The 22,279-nt window shown below is 44.7% G+C and overlaps 1 protein-coding gene across 1 annotated transcript; it reads right to left on the bottom strand.

Annotated features, from left to right (window-relative positions):
• Positions 1–15,045: 15,045 nt before the first annotated feature.
• Positions 15,046–19,826, bottom strand: LOC308471053 (17-beta-hydroxysteroid dehydrogenase type 6-like). Its single transcript, XM_080994969.1, has 5 exons — positions 19,692–19,826; positions 19,263–19,584; positions 18,124–18,382; positions 16,105–16,262; positions 15,046–15,808 (listed from the first exon to the last, which is right to left on the bottom strand). The coding sequence occupies exons 2-5, from the start codon at positions 19,573–19,575 to the stop codon at positions 15,591–15,593; spliced, it is 948 nt and encodes a 315-aa protein (XP_080851095.1). The 5' UTR covers positions 19,576–19,584; positions 19,692–19,826; the 3' UTR covers positions 15,046–15,590.
• Positions 19,827–22,279: the final 2,453 nt, after the last annotated feature.

Below are 22,279 nucleotides of genomic sequence, written 5' to 3'. Positions count from 1 at the left end.
ACAGACTCCGCTAACCCAGAAATAGTACCTTGGGTTAAGAACTTTGCTTCAGGATGAGAACAGAAATTGTGCTCCGGCGGTGCGGCAGCAGCAGGAGGCCCCATTAGCTAAAGTGATACTGTAGCACCCTGCTTGTGGTTAACGCTTAGCTGGAATGAAATATTCAACGCAGCAATAGAGAAATTAAAATAATAATTTATTTGTCAGACAAATAAATGAGAGGCACAGTGGTATATGGTTACCAAGCTCTGGCCTGGTCTCCTGCCATTATGGCCAGCACTTATATTCCCTCAGCCCAGCCCCCTTGCTCCTCCTTTGGCTGCCTCTGTCCAATCAGCCTGGTTGAATTTCCTATTGGCTGATTGTTATAACCAATCCTAAAAGATACACCCATTTCCTATTGCCTTTTATGGGATACAAAAAGCTATATATTCTTCTATCTATAAATGACAAATAAGTAGTCATATATCTTACATTTGTCTCAACAAGGAACCTTAATTACCAGCTCACCTCTTGCCCTCCTTGCCCTATTGCCCTCCAAAACAGATGGTTAATAGTTTTAAATTTTTATCTTAAACAGATGTCAGAGATCTTGGGTTCACATTCTCATGCATCATCAATGAAAGATCTCTTTTTTGGAGGTCTTTAAAACAAAGGCCTGACAACCATATGTCAGGAGTGCTTGATGGCGTCTCCTGTCTGGCAGGGGGCTGGGCTCGTTTGCCCCTCTGGTCTCCTACAGCAATATGACTCTATGAAATAAGAATTTAACATTTCTTTCTTTCTAGATCCTTTGCATAATTACATTTAAGCCAGTATATTTCATACATTATCATAGATAGCTTTTTAGAAGAATAAACCTTCTCAAAGCAAAAGGAAGGAATAGTTTACAGCCTCAAAATAAAATAGGAAAAAAGCCTCTTCTTCTGTTTACTCCCCTTCTCCAGCCAGTTGCTTTCTTTTCCATTTGCTCTTGGCCTTTAACCTTAGGAAGATATGACTCAAATTTAATGGGAGGCACAGGGTTTTATTTTACTATTTACCAACTCTTAATTATGTAGGGTCAATGTAACCTTGCTCCCAGCCTGTAATTCCCTTTTTTACGACTTTGAGAATTGTTTTCTGCTATAAATCAGGGGGCCCCTTGTCCAGGAGGATAAACATCTTGCCAAAGTACTTAGGCAGCTGGTCTTCTGCCTGGCATAAAACATTTGAAAATCTTTAAGCTCATTTTAAAATACAGACCCTAATCAAACTATAAGCCTTGATAAAAATGCAGGCTATGATTAGATGCCTCATTACCTCAGGTTAAGAACAGTTTCAGGTTAAGAACAGACCTCCAGAACGAATTAAGTTCTTAACCCGAGGTACCACTGCAAAAATAAAAAATCTTGTCCAAGAGAGGTCAGTCTCCATGGCCCTGAGACATGCCAGATCTCTCAACCTCTGTTTTCCATTTGAGAAATGGGAATAATAATCATGTTAAGAAAAGCGTTTTGCATGTGTGGATAATAACAGCTGGTTGCCTGCCAATTTCCCTTAAACTAAGACCAAGATCTGCAGGGGTGACAAAGGCCGGTATCAGTTTCTATTATAATCATGCACAGGAAAAATATATATATTTGATCCAAGACAGACAGACACCCATGTTCCCCTCCAAGAGCTACAATTCCCAGAGTTGCCAGAAAAGGTTATTTATGTATGCCACTACTGCAGCCGGTGTTTCGTTAGCCCCAAAATGGAAATCGAGTGAGGTTCCAACTAAAGAATGGCAACTTAAGTTGACAGAATATGCACAACTCACAGACTTCGCATATAGAATAAGAGAACAAGAAGAACATACGTTTAAAGAAGATTGAAAAATGTTTATTGAATATATGGGGGAAAACTGTGTACGGCTGAAAACACTGGAAGCATTAAGATAAATTCAACAGTGTAAGCAAGTTTTGATGGATGCAAAAATGGAATACTGAATGGTATAGTTTTTGTAAAATATGTAAGGATTTATGAAATGTAAAATGAACCATGGAAAGAGAAGGGAAGTCTTAAGGATGTAGAATGAGTATTTTAAATTGTAAAAAAGAAAATTTAATAAAAATTATATATAGAAAAAGAAAACCAAAATCAATTACAAGGAAAATTCTGCTGCCCCCTGCCCTGCCACTATAAACACAACAGGGCTTTGGGTCTGCAGTTCCTCCCCCACAGATTCTCCCAGCCCTTTTGATTGCTCTGTGCACCTCAGAAAATAATATTTGACCCTTGTTCTGAGGGCCTATCCACACTTGCGTTTATCCTGTGTTTTCTTCCACTTGCAGTACTACCACAAGTTTTGTCCAGGATTTTGGGTCCTCAGGCCATACCTTACTCTGAAAATGTGTGATATCCCATTCCCTGCTGTCCAGCTTTACTTCCTTCTTGCCCACCCCTTTCTCCATCCCCTTGCACATGTCCTCCTTTGCTGTGGATCTTTTTTGGGGGGTTCCTGCGGTCCATTGTGTTCCTGCGCATGTGCACAGAAACACACAATATCATGCTGTCGCTTCTCTGGAACCCCCAAGAAGAAGTCCAACAAGCACAAGTCAAAAATAGACTGTAATTTAATAGCCATATTCCTGCATTTCATGGGGTTGGACTAGAATCAGCCTTTCTCAACCTGTGGGTCCCCAGATGTTGTTGAACTACAACTCCCATCACCCCTAGCTAGCAAGGCCAGAGCTCAGGGATGATGGGAGTTGTAGTCCAACAACATCTGGGGACCCACAGGTTGAGAACCGCTGGAGATGATCCTCAGGTTCCCTTCCACCTCTATTATTCTAGGATTCTAAGTGGTACTAAATCAATTTTGTGAACCACCCTGAGATCTTTTGATGAAGGGCAGTACATACATTTAATAAATAAATAAATAAATTACTTCAACTAGTTTAAAGGCAAATGATTCATCAACCACAAATATTCTCTTTAGTGATGGGTGATGGCCCTTGTTCTCATGGACATTTTGTGCTGAGGTAAGCCATTCCTCTTAGGAGCTCTTTTCAGAATCCTTCCCATCTTGAATTGTGCTGCTCAAAACAGAAAGCAGTAGAGCAAAGGATGTTTTTGCCAATAGGCCGGCACGGCTTCTTTCCCAAATCTTTGAAACAATGCTACTGTTGAAAAACTGAAATTAGCAAGAAGTGCAAAAACCGACAGAGGAAAGCAGTTCCTGAGGAATAAATTGTGCTAGTAGTCAACCCATAGTCAGGGCTGGAAACCAACTACCTGACAAATGTGTAGCTTGCTGGGTTGCTTCTCTTCTGACCAAGCATGAAGGAAGCTCAATATGTTATCGCTGGATGCAGAGCTCTGGCTACCAAGAGAGTCACAGCTGTTTCCCAGCTTCTAGTTGGCATCACAGGAATGAACACAGCTGGCTGGTAGCACCCCACCAGCACTGAGCCTCTTATTGGTTGGGAGGCAGGTGACAATGGGCTCCAGCTGTGGAATAGTAATTGCAGAGGATAATTAGGTTAGGATCCACATGGGGCTTCACTGTGCTGAACAGAGTGTTATGGGAAGCCTAGATCTGGATTGGAGGCAGGCAGAGGGCAGATCCCACCTTATGCACACATGTGTAAACCTGAAGAGAAGAGTGTGTTCTACCGTCACCCAGAACAGATGAAGAAAGAGGAGAATCCACAAGTATATCTTCCAGGCTGTGTCTGCACTACAAAACAGAATTTTGTCCTTAGAGAATCTATAGAGTTGAAAAGGACATCAAATGTCATCTAGTCCAGGGACCGGGGCCTGGTGTGGCCCTCCAGATGTTCATGGACACCAGTTCCAGTACTTTTCATGCTGGCTTGACAGGCAGAACTTCAACTGGTGAAGACTTAGGCTTCGTTGGGTAAGCAGAAGAAACAGGTGAAGTTGCATAAGCCAGATATTGTTGGACTACAACTCCCATTATACCTAACCATTGGCCTTGCTGTTGGGAGATGGAGTCCAACAATATCTGGAAGGTCACTGTTTCCTCAACCCTGCTCTACAGCCATCCTATACCAGATGGTCAGGGAAGGATGGCACCCTGTTGACTGCCCCTGCTTTATACCATAAAAAGTTGAACACAGAGTTTGCAGTCACAGGACCCAAGTTGGGAAATTGTTGTTGTTTAGTTGTTTAGTCGTGTCTGACTCTTCGTGACCTCCTGGACCAGAGCACGCCAGGCACTTCTGTCTTCCACTGTCTCCCGCAGTTTGGTCAAACTCATGCTGGTAGCTTCAAGAACACTGTCCCACCATCTCGTCCTCTGTCGTCCCCTTCTCCTTGTGCCCTCCATCTTTCCCAACATCAGGGTCTTTTCCAGGGAGTCTTCTCTTCGCATGAGGTGGCCAAAGTATTGGAGCCTCAGCTTCACGATCTGTCCTTCCAGTGAGCACTCAGGGCTGATTTCCTTAAGAATGGAGAGGTTTGATCTTCTTGCAGTCCATGGGACTCTCAAGAGTCTCCTCCAGCACCAGAATTCAAAAGCATCAATTCTTCGGCGAACAGCCTTCTTTATGGTCCAGCTCTCACTTCCATAGTCAAAGGCTTTTGCATAGTCAATGAAGCAGACGTAGATGTCTTTCTGGAACTCTCTAGCTTTCTCCATAATCCAGCGCATGTTTGCAATTTGGTCTCTGGTTCCTCTGCCCCTTCGAAATCCAGCTTGTACTTCTGGGAATTCTCGGTCCACATACTGCTTAAGCCTGCCTGGTTGGGAAATAAGCTGGCATTATTTCTAGCGTGCATCCCAATCATTTTGCTGCCTTTGTGCAGAAAGAGAACTCAGTTTACCACCTTAATCATCCCTCTCCCCGATCTATGAAAGCTTAATTATCCAGCAATTAAAGCAGTCCAGAGTGTGGAGGATCATTATTGGGAAAACAAACAAAGAAACAAGCCTCCTTTCCCATTCAGAAAAACAATGGACCTAAAAACAATTGCCCTATCTCATTATAGCGTTATGCCCAACACACCCCAAGAGCTTTGAAAAGGAGACCATCAGCCAACTGGAAGTCAAGAGGAAGAACTGAATGATAAAATATTTATTCCCTTGGGACATTTGCTTCCCACTGGATAAACCAACCTATTAAGAGTGTCAGGCAACCAGGTCGATTTGCATGAGGTCCATCTAATTGGCCCTGTGTGGGTTTGTGGGACACAAGATTGATGCAGGTGGTTGAGGTGACTGTCAGAATCCAGGCTCCCTGGAAAGAAACTGGCAGAATTCATTCTGTACTGAGCACCCCAAAGGCCTGGGAGCAGGGAGAGTCAGAATGATCTCTTGCTAACAGGGGTCTTGGGAAAAACACTTGAGATTTTCCTCTTTGGATTTTTTTGGCCAGAAAGTGGGTCTTCCCAGCCATGCAAAACACACCTTAAGGGAAGTTAAAGTCATAGAACTATAGAGCTGGAAGGGACCATAGGAGTCATCTAGTCCAACCCCCTGCAATGCAGGAATCTTTTTACCCAACGTGGGACCCGAACCCACAACCCTGGGATTAAGAATCTCATGCTCTACCGGGTGAACAATCCCAGACAGCTGGAAAACCTCTGGAATTCTGTCACTCATGCAGGAATGGAGGGACAAGGGAGAAGGAATATATTGTTGAAGCAATCTGTCCTAGGCACCAGAATATATTGAACTGTCTCAATACCGCATAGCTGGACAGAGGCATTAAAATCAACACAGGTACTAAGATCTTCCTATCATGGTGGCTAAAGTATTGGCGTTAGACCACAGATATATGTGGGTGCAAATCCCAGCCCATAGCTATGAATCTTATTGGGTGACTTTAGACCAGTCATGTCCCCCAGTGGTGCAATGGGTCTGGCTATTAACCAGAAGGTTGGTGGTTCGAGCTCACCCAGGGTTGGCTGTGTGCAGGATTCCTGCATTGCGTGGGGTTGGATTAGATCAGTGGTTTCCAGCCAGTGTGCCGTGGCACCCTGGGGTGCCTTGAATGATGGACAGGGGTGCTGCGGGCAACACTGGCCTCCATCCCACTTTCCTTCCCTCCTTCCTCTGATGCCGTCTTGTGTCTCTGCCTGCCAAAGGCTTGTGTGGCTGTTTGTTGCAGGAGCCCTGGCTACAAGCTCCCCAAGCGAATGGGTCTGGCTGGGGGGTGCTGGTTTCCAGGAGCTGAGGTGGCCTCGGAGTAAGCAAGCAAGCGGGTGAGGGAGCCCAGTCAGCCAATCCACCAGCCCTTGCTGTTGGGAATGGACAGACTAGCTGGAGGCCAGACAGACAGGCACAGTGCTGACCTTTCTTTTGCTTGCTGTGTGCAAGGCCTGCCTGGGAGCTGAGTGCCCACTGCTGCCACCTGAGGTAAGTTGCTGGCCTCCCATTCACCTATGGCCAATCTCGGATGAGCCACCAAGACTGGGGGTATCCTCTTCCCAGGCCCCTATGGGGCAGTGTGAAGAGGCACCTCTTTTTCGAGTGGTGAGCGCAGCTTAAAAACCAGGGGCAGCAGAGGGCCTGCTCTGAGGACTCCCAAGGAGAGGGGAGAAGAGAGGAGGCTAAAGGAACACTCCACAAGGGAGGGTGTTCGAAAAAGGACGAGAAGCTGCCAGCTCTGCAGGCAAGAGGGGACATAACTGGGCTCCTGAGCCCCACAGGGGAGCCTTACAAAGAATGTAGTTGGTCAAGGAAGCCCTTCCAACTTTACAATTCTATGAGTCTAAAATGGGAGGTAAAGGGACCCCTGACCGTTAGGTCCAGTCGTGGCCGACTCTGGGGTTGCGGCGCTCATCTCGCTTTATTGGCCAAGGGAGCCTGCATACAGCTTCAGGGTCATGTGGCCAGCATGACTAAGCCACTTTTGGCGAACCAGAGCAGCGCACGGAAAGGCCGTTTACCTTCCCACTGGAGCGGTACCTATTTATCTACTTGTGCTTTGACGTGCTTTCAAACTGCTAGGTTGGCAGGAGCAGGGACAAAGCAACGGGAGCTCACCCTGTCGCGGGGATTCGAACCACCGACCTTCTGATCGGCAAGCGCTAGGCTCAGTGGTTATTTAACCCCTCACACTGTGAGCTTCTTAAAGGAAGAGTGGGATACAATGAAATGAACATATGGAAACGTTGAAACAAGATAAAATAAATTTTCCTTCCAGTAGCACCTTAGAGACCAACTAAGTTTGTTATTGGTATGAGCTTTCGTGTGCATGCACGCTTCTTCAGAGCACTGATATGGAAATGTTGCCAATCCTAGCCATGGAAAGCAATGAGGTTTAACCTGCAACCTTCTGCATGCTACTTCCCAGGGAGTTGGCACCACTGGACATACCTCCGAGTAAATATGCTACCAATTCATGGTTAGTCACGTACAACAAACCTTTGCTGGATCAGGGCTCAAGGTTTTCTAGGCAGCCTTTAGGCTTCATCTCCTTTCTTGAGAGAGAGAGTTAAAAAAAGAGGCAGAACATTTGCCTCTAAGTTACATCTTTCCTGAGCACTTTGGTACAGATGAAATTGAAAGTGGTCATTTAATTTTTTTTTATCATCACCGCTGACGGTTTCATTGGCCTGGTGGAAAAAGCAAGAGGCTGATTGAAACCCAAATTACCACATTCATCCCACAGGAGAATATCAACCATCTATTTAAGCTAACCTGAGTCATGCTCAGCTTGAGGACTCCATTGCTATTCTTTCGCCTGCAGGTATGTATAATTCTTGTGAGCAAGAGGCCGAGCATTATGCCTGCCAGAGAGATGATGAAAGAGCTCTTTTGTTGCATGGGGCTGGGGAAGTGAGGGGTAGAGTGTGTCTCTAGGCCTTCATGTTTGAGCCCCTCTGTTCATGCTTGGAGAATGATCTGGGCAAGGAATCGTCATGCTTCCTACCAGAGCCAGTGTGGTGTAGTGGTTAAGAGTGGTAGACTCGTAATCTGGTGAACCGGGTTTGCGTCTCCGCTCTTCCACATGCAGCTGCTGGGTGACCTTGGGCTAGTCACACTTCCCTGAAGTCTCTCAGCCCCACTCACCTCACAGAGTGTTTGTTGTGGGGGAGGAAGGGAAAGGAGAATGTTAGCCGCTTTGAGACTCCTTAAAGGGAGTGAAAGGCGGGATATCAAATCCAAACTCTTCTTCTTCTTCTTCTTCTTCTTCAGGTCCTTCCAGACCAGAAGATACAGATTTACTAGACTACTCAAAGACCCAAACACAGGACAGCCAACGTCAACCACACACTGCAAGGGTCAGAGGGAGCATCGGCCACCAGCGTGGATTGCTTTAAGAGAGGGTGAGATAAAGATCATGAGGGAGAAGGCTATCAAGGGCTGCTGGCCAGAATGGCTGGGTTCTGCTGCCATGGGTGATCCTGGGAATCACAGCTGGGGACTGCTGTGTGTAGGTCCTCCTTGGGGGCTTCCTTTGGGCATCTGGTTGGCCACTGTGAGAACCGGAGGCTGGAATGGATGGGCCTGATCCAGATGGGCTCTTCTTATGCTCTTAAGGGCACCTGCAAGCTCATCAGAGTGGATGCAGCCAACAGCTGGACTTGGCAATGCTAAGAGTCGGCACACACGCCACATGCTCCATTCGACAACATTGCAGTGTGGCACCCAGGGTGACTGCACTGGTCGCCCTACCCTAAAATCGCCTCTGCACGTCATACATATGCCTTCCATAGAAATGCACACATTCTCTTTCCTGGTGCTTTCCTTTGCCTGTTGAAGCTTGTCAACAAGGTCTGCCAGTTATATAGGTAAAGCTACCCCTGACCATTAGGTCCAGTCGTTGCCGACTCTGGGGTTGCGGCACTCATCTCGCTTTATTGGCCGAGGGAGCCGCGGTACAGCTTCCGAGTCATGTGGCCAGCATGACTAAGCCACTTCTGGCAAACCAGAGCAGCGCATGGAAACGCTGTTTACCTTCCAGCTGGAGCGGTACCTATTTATCTACTTGCACTTTGACGTGCTTTCAAACTGCTAGGTTGGCAGGAGCTGGGACCGAGCAACGGGAGCTCACCCCATCACGGGGATTTGAACCGCCGACCTTCTGATTGGGAAGTCCTAGGCTCTGTGGTTTAACCCACAGCACCACCCGCGTCCCATGCACAGAGTAATTAAGCTGAAATCAGAGATTTCCTTTAAAAAATCTGTTCCTTGCCTGCCACACCGGGGCATTTTTAACCCGGATTTCTCCCTCAGCCCAGCGGATGTAAGCCCAGATATCAATTTAGCTTGGAAATACATAACTGCTGTTAAGAGTGCATAATAACAAATTGTGGAAGAGTCGCCGATTCATTAGCACAGAGTACTTGTGAATTAGGACTTACAAACGAGAACCTACACATGCATGAGCTGCTGCTGCCCCCTAGTGGGGAAGAGTTAAAACAACTGGCTTCTCTCTGAGTATTCCTTCCCTGACTGAGGAAGCTTTCCAGATAGCTCAGTCTTTAACAACAAAACAACAACAACATGTGTTTATAAATAGTACAAATAGATTGTTCTTATCAATACTGGCAGGACTGACCATGGCAACCTTAACTGATAAGGAACAGGAATTTATGGACAGTCCTATCACCCCAGAGGAAATATTTACGGTCTCAAAAACCTAAAACCACACAAAGCCCCAGGCCCAGATGGCTTTACAGCAGAATTCTATTAAGAAATTCAAAGAACCCCTGATGCCCTCTATGACCTGCCTATTCAATGACATCATAAAAAGGGACCCCATTCTTAAAACCTGGACCTCCTCCAAGATAGTCTCTGTCCCAAAATCACTCAAAGGCAGGGTCAAAGAAGAATCATACCACCCAATCTCATTAATAAACCAAGACTACAAGATATTCAAGCCTTTGGCTTTCCTAGCAGACTTCTACAAATATAACAAACCCACGTTGACACAAGAAATACAAGACAAACTAGGGGACACCCAAATGCCCTGGCTAACACACCGCCAATTACATACCTTCTTAAACAATCCAGTAGTAAAATCAGCAGCAACTAGGCCCTTGACAACCATTGAAAACCTCCTCCTAACAACAAAGGGATACGGCAAGGGGATAGTATCCATAATATACAAAATACTGCTCTAAAAACCCATGAACCCCCTCGACGTAATCAAAAAACGATGGGAGGACGACATAGGCTATGAGAATTAACCCCACCCAATGGACTAGAACCCCCCTTTAAATCCATCTCACCTATATATATATAAAACCTCACCCTGAAACTCACTTACAGATGGTACCTAACACCACGGAAACTAATACGCTAATACGCCCAGGAGCCTCACCAAAATGCTGGAGAGGATGCACCTCCACAGGCACATACCTCCACATGTGGTGGAAATGTCCCAAAATACAACTCTTCTGGACATTTTGCATAAAAGAAATATGCAAACTAACTAAGCAAGTATTAGAAGTCTTCCCAGAACAGGTCCTACTCAACATCTTCCAAGACAATAATGCCCACACAATATAAAGAACTCAGAATCCACCTGCTCTCAGCAGCCAGAAGCATCATAGCCAGACACTGGAGAGACCTGTCAGGAATAAGCATGGACCAATGGTATCAAATTGTATGGGAAACAGCCTTACTAGAAAAGCTAACCAATAAACTGAAACTGACATGGGGACAAATAGAAGAAGATGCCTTCACCCCGGTATGGTTTCCCTTTATCACTTACTTAGCCCAACAAGACAACAACAAGAATCCACCGACAGCATATGAATCAATCTGGCTAACCTGATCCAAAACACCCACCCCCACACACTCACACACATAAACAAATCTCACAACAGCCAACCAAAGACAACCAACCCCACCCTAGGCCACCTCTCTCACCACCAAGGAAATATAACAAGTGAATAGTAAGAGAACCCACACAAGTGACGCTGAAACAAAACCCAACACACACACTAAGTAGAAAAGAAGCATAACCACCACACCCCACCCCACCCCACTCCACTCACCACCACCCTCCCCCTTTCCCCCTTTTCTTCCCAACCTGCATGCAACACTAATGTCTCACAACAAATGAAACTGATCTGTGGAAAACACCACTTGAAAAAAGAGACAATGCACGTCTTTTTGTAAACTAAGAAATCTTTAATACAAATATATTGATTTAAACAACAGTAAGCATGCATATTCAATAGGTTCTTAATGTGGACATTTTACCCATTTAAAATATTTTAGGCTGTTTACTGACTAACGCAGCATACCCCAAAAAGTGTGTGTTTTCTGTTTAGCTTTTAGGAAAATGTATCATCCATTCCTGTGCTCATTCATCTGGTGTGCTGAAGGAAAGGCACTCTGAACATGTTCAGTGATACTTCACATAGAATCGCAGAATCACAGAATTATAGAGCTGGAAGGGACACCCCACTGCAACACAGGAGTCTCAACTAGATCATATAATGCAGGTGGTCATCAAACCTCTGCTTAAAAACCTCCAAGGAAGGAGAGTCCATCATCTCCCAAGGGAGACCATTCCACTGTCAAACAGCTCTTATTGTCAGAAAAGTTCTTCCTGATAACTGAAGTATTGGTTCAGGTCCAAGCCTCCAGAGCAGGAGATAACAAGCTTGTTCCATCTTCCATGTGACAGCCTTTTAGATATTTGAATACAGTGGTACCTCTGGTTACAAACTTAATTCGTTCCGGAGTTCCATTCTCAACCTGAAACCATTCTTAACCTGAGGTACCACTTTCGCTAATGGGGCCTCCCGCTGCCACCGCGTGATTTCTGTTCTCATCCTGAGGTAAAGTTCTTAACCCGAGGTACTACTTCCGGAGTCTGTAACCCGAAGTGTTTGTAACCCGAGGTACCACTGTATGGCTATCATATCTCCTCTCAGTCTCCTCTTACCCAGTTTAAACATACCCAATTCCCTCAACCATTCCTCATAAGACGTGGCTTCCAGACCCTTTATCACCTTGGTTGCCCTCCTCTACACACGTTTCTGCTTGTCAATGTCCTTCTTAAATAGTGGTGCCCAGGACTCCAGGTGTGGTCTGACCAAAGCAGAATAGATCAGGAGTCCTACTTCTCTTGATCAGGACACTAGACTTCTGTTGATGCAGGATCGAATAATATGAGCTTTTTTTGCTGCTGCATACTACTGTTGACTCATATTAAGCTTGTGGTCTACTAAGAACCCTAAATCCTTTTGGCATGTCCTTCTAGCAACCTAGGCGTCCCCCATCTTAATATGTTGGTGCATTAAATTTGCAGATGACACCAAACTGGGAGGGGTAGCACAGGGCCAAAACTAACATGTGTCCCTACTGAAATTCATTTTGTTAGTCTTGGCCCTGTGCTCCAATCTCTTAAGGTCGTCTTGAATTCTGTCTTCTGCGGCATTAGCTACCCATCCCAGTTTAGTGTCATCTGCAAATTTGATTAGCATCACCTCAATCCCTTCTTCCAAGTCATTTATAAAGACATTGAACAACGGGCCCAGGACAGAACCCTGTGGCATGTTTTTCCATGAAGATGAGGAACCATTAATGAGTACTCTTTGGGTTTGGTCAGTCAACCAGATACAAATCCACCTAACAGTTATCTCATCCAGCCCACATTTTACCAGTGTCTTTGCAAGAATATATACAGTATGAGAATACTTCTGTTTATTTAAAGAAAAGGTGTGGCATGGCCAAAAATGGGAGTAAAGTAGTGCTAAACCAGTGTGGTTGAAGAAAAAGGGGTAGAGGCTGGGGCTACAGGTTTCCCCCCCTATTATCATTAAGGTAAAGGTAAAGGTGCTTTTTCCAACTATTTAAAGGTTAAATGGACCCCTGACTATTAGGTCCAGTCGTGGCCGACTCTGGAGTTGTGGCACTCATCTCGCTTTATTGGCTGAGGGAGCCGGTGTACAGCTTCCGGGACATGTGGCCAACATGACTAAGCCGCTTCTGGCAAACCAGAGCAGTGCACGGAAACGTCGTTTTCCTTCCCGCTGGAGCAGTACCTATTTATCTACTTGCACTTTGACATGCTTTCGAACTGCTAGGTTGGCAGGAGCAGGGACTGAGCAACAGCAGCTCACCCCATCACGGGGATTCGAACCGCCGACCTTCTGATCGGCAAGTCCTAGGCTCTGTGGTTTACCCACAGTGCCACCCACGTCCCTATTATCATTGCTAGATCCTAAAGCAAATGCTCAGCATGGCCCATTTATGTGACACAGTGCATACCATATCGTTCTTTCTTATAGATTCAATTCATGCATCTGCAGCCAAAACCACAACACCAATACCAGAGTGGGGTGAAGGTTATTGTGGTAACTCGGAGCTTTCCAAGGTACCAAAAAAAAATAGAATAGCATCCTAAGAGGGAATATCTTGGAATGGATTTATCATCCATTATCTATGAGTTAGGAACAGGTGCAAGTTCACCCATGAACACTTCATAGCTAAGTATTTGTGATACTGTGTTTCATTAACTTACTGTTATTTATGGTTTGTAAACCTCTTTGAGATTCATTTGAATGAAAGGAGGCACAGAAGTACAACAAAGCAAGGAAAATCAGGCGGAGGAACCAAGGCCAGGTCTTTCCACCTCAGATCCATCCACTATTCCAGCTACTGTACCAGAAGAGCTCCCAAGCCTACAAGATGTGGTAACTCCAGAAATATATTATTATTGTGTTTTGTGTCAAGTAACAAAAGACAGCACACAAGCTAGTCTACAATCCTCCTGCGCCTGCAAAAATGTAATGAGCATTCTGTTTCGGATGAGGCAAAAGTAGCTAGAAAGTGGTTTTATCTATTTATGTGTCTGGTTTTCCTATTTTCTTTCCCTGCAATTTTATATATTTGTGCATGCTTCCATTTTCTTATGCAATGTTTTACAGTGATTTCAGATGGAAATAATAGATATGAATGCTCCCCCTCTTGCTAGATCTGGAAAGATTCATTAGAAATATAATGCGCTTCTTAAAACCTGAATGCCCGTCTACGGCAGTTCAAAATTTGTGTCCCCATTTTTTTTACGACTTTCATTCTGCTTCCAATCAGCTGATCCAGTAAGTTACATAAAGCGCTTCCATTTATTTAGGTTGGCTTGGCTGTCATTACAGCCCAAAGCTGTAATTCTCCAAAAAGTTGTAATTGCACATATTAATCCTATCAGCCACTCTTTCTAAGACTTCTTCCTGGACTGAATGGCCCAACACTAAATGAGTCATTTACTGGCAGGAAGCAGGAAGGACTGGTGTGCTGCCAGGGTCTTGTGCAAAATGATAAATAGAATTTGCTGGTGTTTCAGCAGAGCAATCATTTCTAAAGGCCATTGTGGGGATGGGAAATTTTGGTGCCCTAGCCCTCAGCCCTCCGAGTAAAGGTAAGGCGACCGGAGGCAAAGGAAAGCCAGGTATCCATACCTGTACCAGAATGTTGGTTCTACCTCAGGGGACAAGAAGCAAGTGGGCCATCATGATGAAGTCTAACGAACAAAACAATTATTATTTATCTTATAACAGCAATAATAATATTATAAGCCCATTAACATACATTACACCCACAGAATACATTTAGAGCCCTCTAAATAGCCATGGCTTCTGGGGTTTGCTAAGAGAGCTGGCTTCACAGAACCACAATTTCCAGCACCCTTAAACTACACTTCCCAGGCTGCCTTTCAAACACACAGTGTGGGTGTCAATTAATGGACAGTGGAATTGGTGCCCAATGGAGTGCTGAAACCATTCAGAACTGAAAGGAGTGGTGAAGACAGTTCTTCCTGCTTAGTACAGATCTAGGTATGTTTCAAGGAAGGCGGAAGGATAACCAGAAGATTCATGTTGAGGGGGGAACAGCGGGGGGTGAAGGGATGTATAGGCCCCACGGAAAGACCACCAGGTTGATAAACGGATGACACCAGTGCTTATGCAACACCCATCCTTCAATTTTTATAAGCTCACATTGTGCTGCTTAGCCCTACGGCTTGGGTCTAAGGTTGCCTGAGTTTGTGTACTGCAGACATGTCCCGGCAATTGCTGGAACAGAGGAATGTTGGGACTGCCTGTTGGCCTACAGATGACCTACTTTGCCTGCACAAAGCTTACACGTAGTTTAGATTATAACCAGCTTTACTTGGGCATTCATTCCAGTTGGTTTGTGGGGAGCACATCTTTCCCTCACTCCAAGGAACTACAATGGTACCTCGGGTTACATACACTTCAGGTTACATGCGCTTCAGGTTACAGACTCCGCTAACCCAGAAATAGTACCTCAGGCTAAGAACTTTGCTTCAGGATGAGAACAGAAATCATGCTCCGGCGGCGCGGCGGCAGCGGGAGGCCCCATTAGCTAAAGTGGTGCTTCAGGTTAAGAACAGTTTCAGGTTAAGAACGGACCTCCGGAATGAATTAAGTACTTAACCCAAGGTACCACTGTATAAGGATACAATGCATGTCCACTCAGACTTACAGTAAGTTGCACTGCGTTCAATGGGGCTTATTCCTAGATCAGCCAATAGTAGAGAATCAAAGAAAAATAAAACCACTTCTCTTTACAGCTCCTGATTACTAAGCCTGCATCTCAATAAGATCCTAAAAGATTCAATGTTCCATCCATAGATTGTTTGGCCACCTGTAATGTTGTTCTTCACAGTCATCTACACGGCTTGTGCTGGTTTGGGCCCAGAGCGGGTCAACACATAGTCTGCAATGGTGGTTGGCAAGTAAGAGACAGGAAGGTAGAAGAACTTTGCATCCCAGCCTGGAGAGTAGCGAGTGCGAGGGGAGCAGGATGTCAGGGCATGTTCTATGCTGTCGGTGACCGGGTGAAGCTTGTCGCTGCAACCATCAAGTTGTTGTTGGAACGATTTGCAACCTGTGTGAGAGAAACAAACAAATGAACAGTTGGATCTGCAGCAACACAGGAGGCAAATTTAATCTTCTGAGCATCCTCCCTATGATAGCTAAATCAAAGGAGGAACATCTGGAACTATTTTGGATGCCAAAGAAAAGAACCTTCAGGTGCTTCCAGACTGCATTGCGAAATTTTGGCGAGTGCAAATTCGGAAGGAAAGCTGTGTGTCAGTTCGCTTATTGTTTCTTGAAGTGTAAATGAGATACAACTGCATTAAAATGCAAATCGAACTGGCTTTCTCCCCCATCTCTACTCACATTGCTCAAAGTACTGCTGCCCATAAGTGTCTCTGATGTCAGAAGGTACCCGGCTCCATACAGTCTGAAAATGCTCTACTTGTTTTGTGGAAATAGGTGTTTTGAAACCACCAGGTTCAATTATGCTGACTCGGACTCCAAAAGGATGGAGCTCTCTCCTGAATTGGGGAAGAAAAGTAAAGAATTATCATTTGTTACTGAGCCACAGTAATATTGCAGGTCAAGTTTTTGGATCCGTGGAAAGGAACACCTTTCTTTTTGAAAAGAAGGGGGGGGGGAGGAGAGAGAAAAGAAGAGAAATGTAGTCCCCTATCTTTTGCCCTCTTGCGTGAGCCTGGCCCTGCTCTGCCCAGCAACTAAACACTACAGCAATGGTTGTACAGTGGTACCTCAGGTTAAGTACTTAATTCGTTCTGGAGGTCTGTTCTTAACCTGAAACTGTTCTTAACCTGAAGCACCACTTTAGCTAATGGGGCCTCCTGCTGCCGCCGCACCGCCGAAACACAATTTCTGTTCTCATCCTGAAGCAAAGTTCTTAACCTGAAGCACTATTTCTGAAGCTGCAGAGATAGCGCAGGATAGTGCGCACCCCGGAAATGATCTCTTTCAGCTTCTGCCTTCTGGAAGAAGGTATAGGGTTATAAAAGACCAGACTAGCCGCCTGAGAAACAGTTTCTACCCAAATGCAATTCTGGTTTTAAACGCAGTATAAGGAGTCTTTATAGGAGTATATTGTATTTTAAAATGGGGTTTCAGAGTTTTTAGGGGGTTTTGAATGTAGATTTTATGTAGATTTTCAATTTCATTGTTCTGTATGGGACAACGACAATAAAGATATTGCATTGTATTCTCCTAAGTGACACCAGCAACACCGCCAGGTAGGCTGGCCTAGGACCTAGACAAAACCATCTAGAGCAAGGGTCGGCAACCTAAGGCCCATGGGCCACAAGCAGCCCACGGGGGTTGTTTAACCAGCCCACGAGCCGGCCATGAACTGAGCCGCCCGCTCGGAGAGTCCCCGTGCTCCGTGCGGCACGGGCACTCGCTCCCGCGGTGCCAGAAATCACGTATGCGCAGATGCTGGAAATCATGGGCACGCACTCACACACTCGTGACCCAGCCCACGGAGGGATCTCTGCTTGAGTGAACCGACCCAGGCTAGGTAAACCTTGCCGACCCCTGATCTAGAGCATGGACAGCAAAAGTGGACTGGGAGCCACACATCCGATCTCAGGCTTGCAAATTCAAAAACCCTAATTTTTTCATAATTTTATTTGATATGTATTTTGTTGTAATGTTCATGAAATGAAGTACTAACAAGAATTCTTTCAAAGCATTAATTCTATCATGCAATAGCAAGCTATCACTCAGCTTTGTAACACACGTTTAAAAGAAAAGCCTGGTTAGCTTTTCAGACACCTTTTAATTGAATGACTTTCTAAAGAAATGCCTGAAGTAACTGATAATATAGTTTGAAATTTTGTTTAATCTATTATATTTCCCAGAATATAACAGAAGACCCATTTATCCTAATTAGAACCCAATAAGGCAGACATGTATGTACAAATATTATTTTAAAATGTGATCCGACTGAGATCCCAAGAAAAAAAATTGGAAATATTTTTAAATTGTTTTTTTAAAAAATTAATTTTATAACTTAAATTTTAATGTTAAACTAAGTCCATCATACATCATATTAAATCCCATGCAGTTCTGAAGAGATTGGTGTTTTCGCTTTTGACGTATCTCAATTCTGGTCTGAGCTTTTAAGGTTTTTGTGTAGTCTGGCAAGGCCAAAATTGTCAATTTTTTTCAAATTTCAAACCCTCATAACTAAAAAATGGGATGAGATAAAAAATTAAAAATTCAGTTATAAACTTAGTTTTGTTCAATCAACAAGTGTACAAATTATGAAGATAATTGGGTGCCATGGGGTGAAAAAGTTGGATCACTTGATATGGAATGACCCATCTGGTGGTTGCATGTTGCAAAAGAAGAAACTACAGAGCTCGTTTTTACCTCAGGCTGTCAGAGAAGGCTTCCGCACCAAACTTGGATGGGCAGTAACCACCTCCAAAACAGGCCAGTCGTCCCATCGTACTGCACACGTTGACCACCCTCCCTCTGGCTCTCCTCACCAGGGGCACCATGTGTAGCGTCACATCAATCATCCCCAAAAGGTTGACATTGATCACCTTTGCAAAGTCATCTTTGGTCAGCCATTCGTTGGGAGCTGCTGGGACCCCTATACCCGCATTGTTCACCAAGCCCCAGAGTCCTGTGTGAAGAAAGAAGGCATGTTCATCCTCTTAGGCAACCTTAGCAGAGCTCAATAAAGTTGGAAATAAGCTAATCACATGCATAGATTGTTTGTGTTTACTTATGGAATTCTTCCTTTTATTATTTTTTCTGAATTGTTATGCTTATTCTTCATTTCACATGTTGTGAGCCACTTGGGGCACAATTTTGTGGGAAAGTGGCCTACAAATGAATACAGAGAGGCAATTCTAATCCCTGGTCCCACCCAGGGCTGGATTTAGGTTTGGTATGGCCCTAAGCTACTGAAGGTAATGGGGCCCTTTATATGTCCTGCCGTCCTTTGTCAACAACAAATAGTAGCTGTTTTTTTGTGCTGAATAGAATCATAGAATCATAGAGTTGGAAGAGACCACAAGGGCCATTGAGTCCAACCCCCTGCCAAGCAGGAAACACCATCAGAGCACTCCTGACATATGGTTGTCAAGCCTCTGCTTAAAGACCGCCAAAGAAGGAGACTTTGAATATATGCTATATGGTAATTTATGGACCTAATAGGTATCTAAAGCCATTTGCACATAACAAAATATGTATTTTATCAAAGTAATTGATATAGATATGAGCAAACCAGAGATATTTTAGAGAACAGGCTAGCAGGCGGGGCCCATTACTTACATCATAGGAGCCTACACAACCCAAAACACTGTTGCTGTATGTAGGTTTTATTTTATTTGTTTTTTATCTTATATTTTGGAAATGTACATCCAGTTGTTGTTTTCCTTTATATTTTTGTGGCCCCCAAGAGAGTGGGGCCCTAAGCTATAGCTTGTTTAGCCTATACGTAAATCCCGCGCTGGTCCCACCAATAGCACAGAGGCACCACAAGGAAGGTAGAGATTCACCTTTGCTTCCAATGCACCCTTTCACCCACTCCGTCGCTGCCGCCACACTCTCTGTGCTGCTCACATCCAGAATGGTGGTTTTCAAGCGCCCTGAGGTGCCCTTGCCCAGCTGCTCTGCCCCCTTCTGCGTGAGACAGGCTGCCAGCACCCGCAGGCCCCGGGCATCCAGCTGCCTGGCAAGTAGGTTTCCAAAGCCAGAGTCACACCCCGTGATGAAGACATATTTCTCCGTCAAGTTCTCCACCGTCTGTCTCTCCTGGTACCATCGGCGAAGGAAGTAAAGCCCCAGCAGGGCAGCCAGGTAGAGCCACATGGCTGAAACCTGCAGGGAAAAAGAATTCAAGCATTAGGATGCATACACGCCCCTGGCAAAACTTGGAGGAGGATATTTCTACAATTCCTGCTCCACCAAGAAGTTCACTGGAAGACCTTTTATGTTGCCACCGCTCAATTTAGCCTTCCTCGCAGTGTTGTTGAGGGGAAGGAGAAATTTTGCATGAAGCAAAGAGCTGCTTGGAGCAGAGGCAGGCTAAAAGAAGTATAAATAATAGCTCTAGCTAGCTGCTTATTATCTGAACAACTAAATAAAGTGGAAGAGGACAATCCTATACACATGTATATACATAAGAAGTGGGTGGCGCTGTGGTTTAAACCACTGAGCCTCTTGGGCCTGCTGATCAAAACGTCGGCGGTTCAAATCCCCGTGACGGGGTGAGCTCCCGTTGCTCGGTCCCAGTTCCTGCCAGCCTGGTGGTTCGAAAGCATGTCAGCGCAAGTAGATAAATAGGTACTGCTGCGGCGGGAAGGTAAACAGTGTTTCTGTGTGCTCCGGCACTCATCATGGTCCTCCGTGCGCCAGTAGCAGTTCAGTCATGCTCGCCACATGACCCACAAAACTGTCTGTGACAAACGCCGGCTCCCTCGGTCTGAAAACGAGATGAGCGCCACAAGCCCACAGTCGCCTTTGACTGGACTTAACCGTCCAGGGGTCCTTTACCTTTCACCTCTATATACATAAGCAACACTGAGTTCAAATATTGTGCATTAGCTCAAATATTAGCTCAAATATTGACATTGGCAGGCAACAGGTCATATGCCTTATTTTGTCATTAATGCGCCACATATTGTTCAAAGTCCGATCCCCGATTTGTTTTGTGTGATCAAACTCTCCCAACTGAGTTTCACTAAGTATTTTGCAGATGATGGACACCAATGTTTTTGATGCTGGGTTTTTATTAAGTTTTCAAAGGAGATCAGAGATTTATGGTTAGGATGGGAACAAGGACCCAGAGATGAACAGAGACGAACAGAAAGTCTCTACAGAGGGTGGTGAATACAGCACATGATTTCATGGGCTGTCCCTTGAGTCCACTAGATGACATCACAAGGGATCGTTGCCTTAGGAGAGCGAGAAAAATTCTCAGGGATGACTCACATCCCAGCCATCACCTCTGATTATAGAAGTATAATCAGTTGTACCAACAGGCTAAAACAGGGGTAGGCAACCTAAGGTACGTGGGCTGGCTGCGGCCCAATCGCCTTCTCAATCCAGCCCGCGGACGGTCCGGGACTCAGAATGAGTAGAATGTGTCCTTTTATTTAAAATGCATCTCTGGGTTATTTGTGGGGCCTGTCTAGTGTTTTTACGTGAGTAGAATGTATGCTTTTATTTAAAATGCATCTCTGGGGGCATAGGAATTTGTTCATTTTTTTTTTTCAAAATATAGTCCGGCCCCCCACAAGGTCTGAGGGGCAGTGGACCGGCCCCTTGCTGAAAAAGTTTGCTGACCCCTGGTCTAAAAACTAGCTTTTATCCATGGGCTGTTTGGCTGTTGAACAGAAAATAACATAACGAAAATGACTTGAAAGGTGGTGTGTTGTTCAATAAGCACACAGAGTGCAACGAGACTGAGTGTTGGGGGGGGGAGGCTTGTTTAATTTCATTGTACACAGGTTGTACAATGACAATAAAGGTATTTTTATTATATAGACTATAGTATCGAGTGCAAATGTTGCCAACACACCCTAACAAGCTGATCAGAGCTTAAATCCCTAATGATTTGCATGTAGGGATGTAAGAAGGCATAACTTTATTTCCTGTTCTGTACTTTTCACATTCAGTACTGTCTCTGTTCAGGTGCAAGGTCATCTTCCATCAAATATTATGTTATTTGTCTAACTTTCTGCTGTTGCAAAATGACGTAATTAACTAACTATTATTGTTGGCATCCATTTGTGTGGAATATGTCTCCAGGGATCGAATCAAACTGCTGTGTTCGTAGCACTATGACCTCTCCATGTCACTAGCCCAGGCAGTGTGACTTCGCAACACAAGACAAAGCATATTTCAGAATACCAGATGCTGGAAACAAATGGGAGGGACTCCTTGCTCTGTTGACTGGCAGTGACTTATTATCTAGTGAACCCTGCAATCACTGGATGAACTCAGAAATAAAGAGAGCTCAGCGTTAGCACCTCGCAGGTCATAACTGATTTCCTCTTCAAAAATAATAAGGAAGTTTTACTGAGTTTCAGAAAATACATCTTACAAAACCCCCTCATCAATAACAAATTACCCCGTTTGCTCAAGTAGGACACAATGGTCCATATTTTCTGTTGCAACTGATCCAATTTCTTCCAAATCCATGTTAAAAACTGCAGTCCTTTAGCCGAAAAAGTTCCTCTTCCGGTATGATGGCGGACAGCACTCTACTAATGTGAGCCCATTGATTTTATCTTTTTATTTTCTCTTACTCCTTTTAAAGACTATTTTAATGAATATTGAGCTCAGATAAATTTAAGCACCTCACCCCATTCTATCCCACGTTTCGCTTTCCTGACTCATCTTGGAGCTTTAAAGCCGCATTGACTATCTTATCACACTGCGAAGAGCTTACAGGAAGATTCATGGGCTGTTCCCACCACAAGTCTGGAGGCACAGACGGAGCATAATTTAGTGTTATGCCAATAACCTTTGGCACACTCCTCCTCCTTGAATAGGATACTTTCAAGGAAAA

Source organism: Podarcis pityusensis, assembly GCF_964106645.2.
Source record: "Podarcis pityusensis genome assembly, chromosome: 2".
Taxonomy (NCBI): domain Eukaryota; kingdom Metazoa; phylum Chordata; class Lepidosauria; order Squamata; family Lacertidae; genus Podarcis; species Podarcis pityusensis.
Note: the sequence above shows the minus strand (reverse complement) of the source record. Positions and strands in the feature narration are given on the sequence as shown.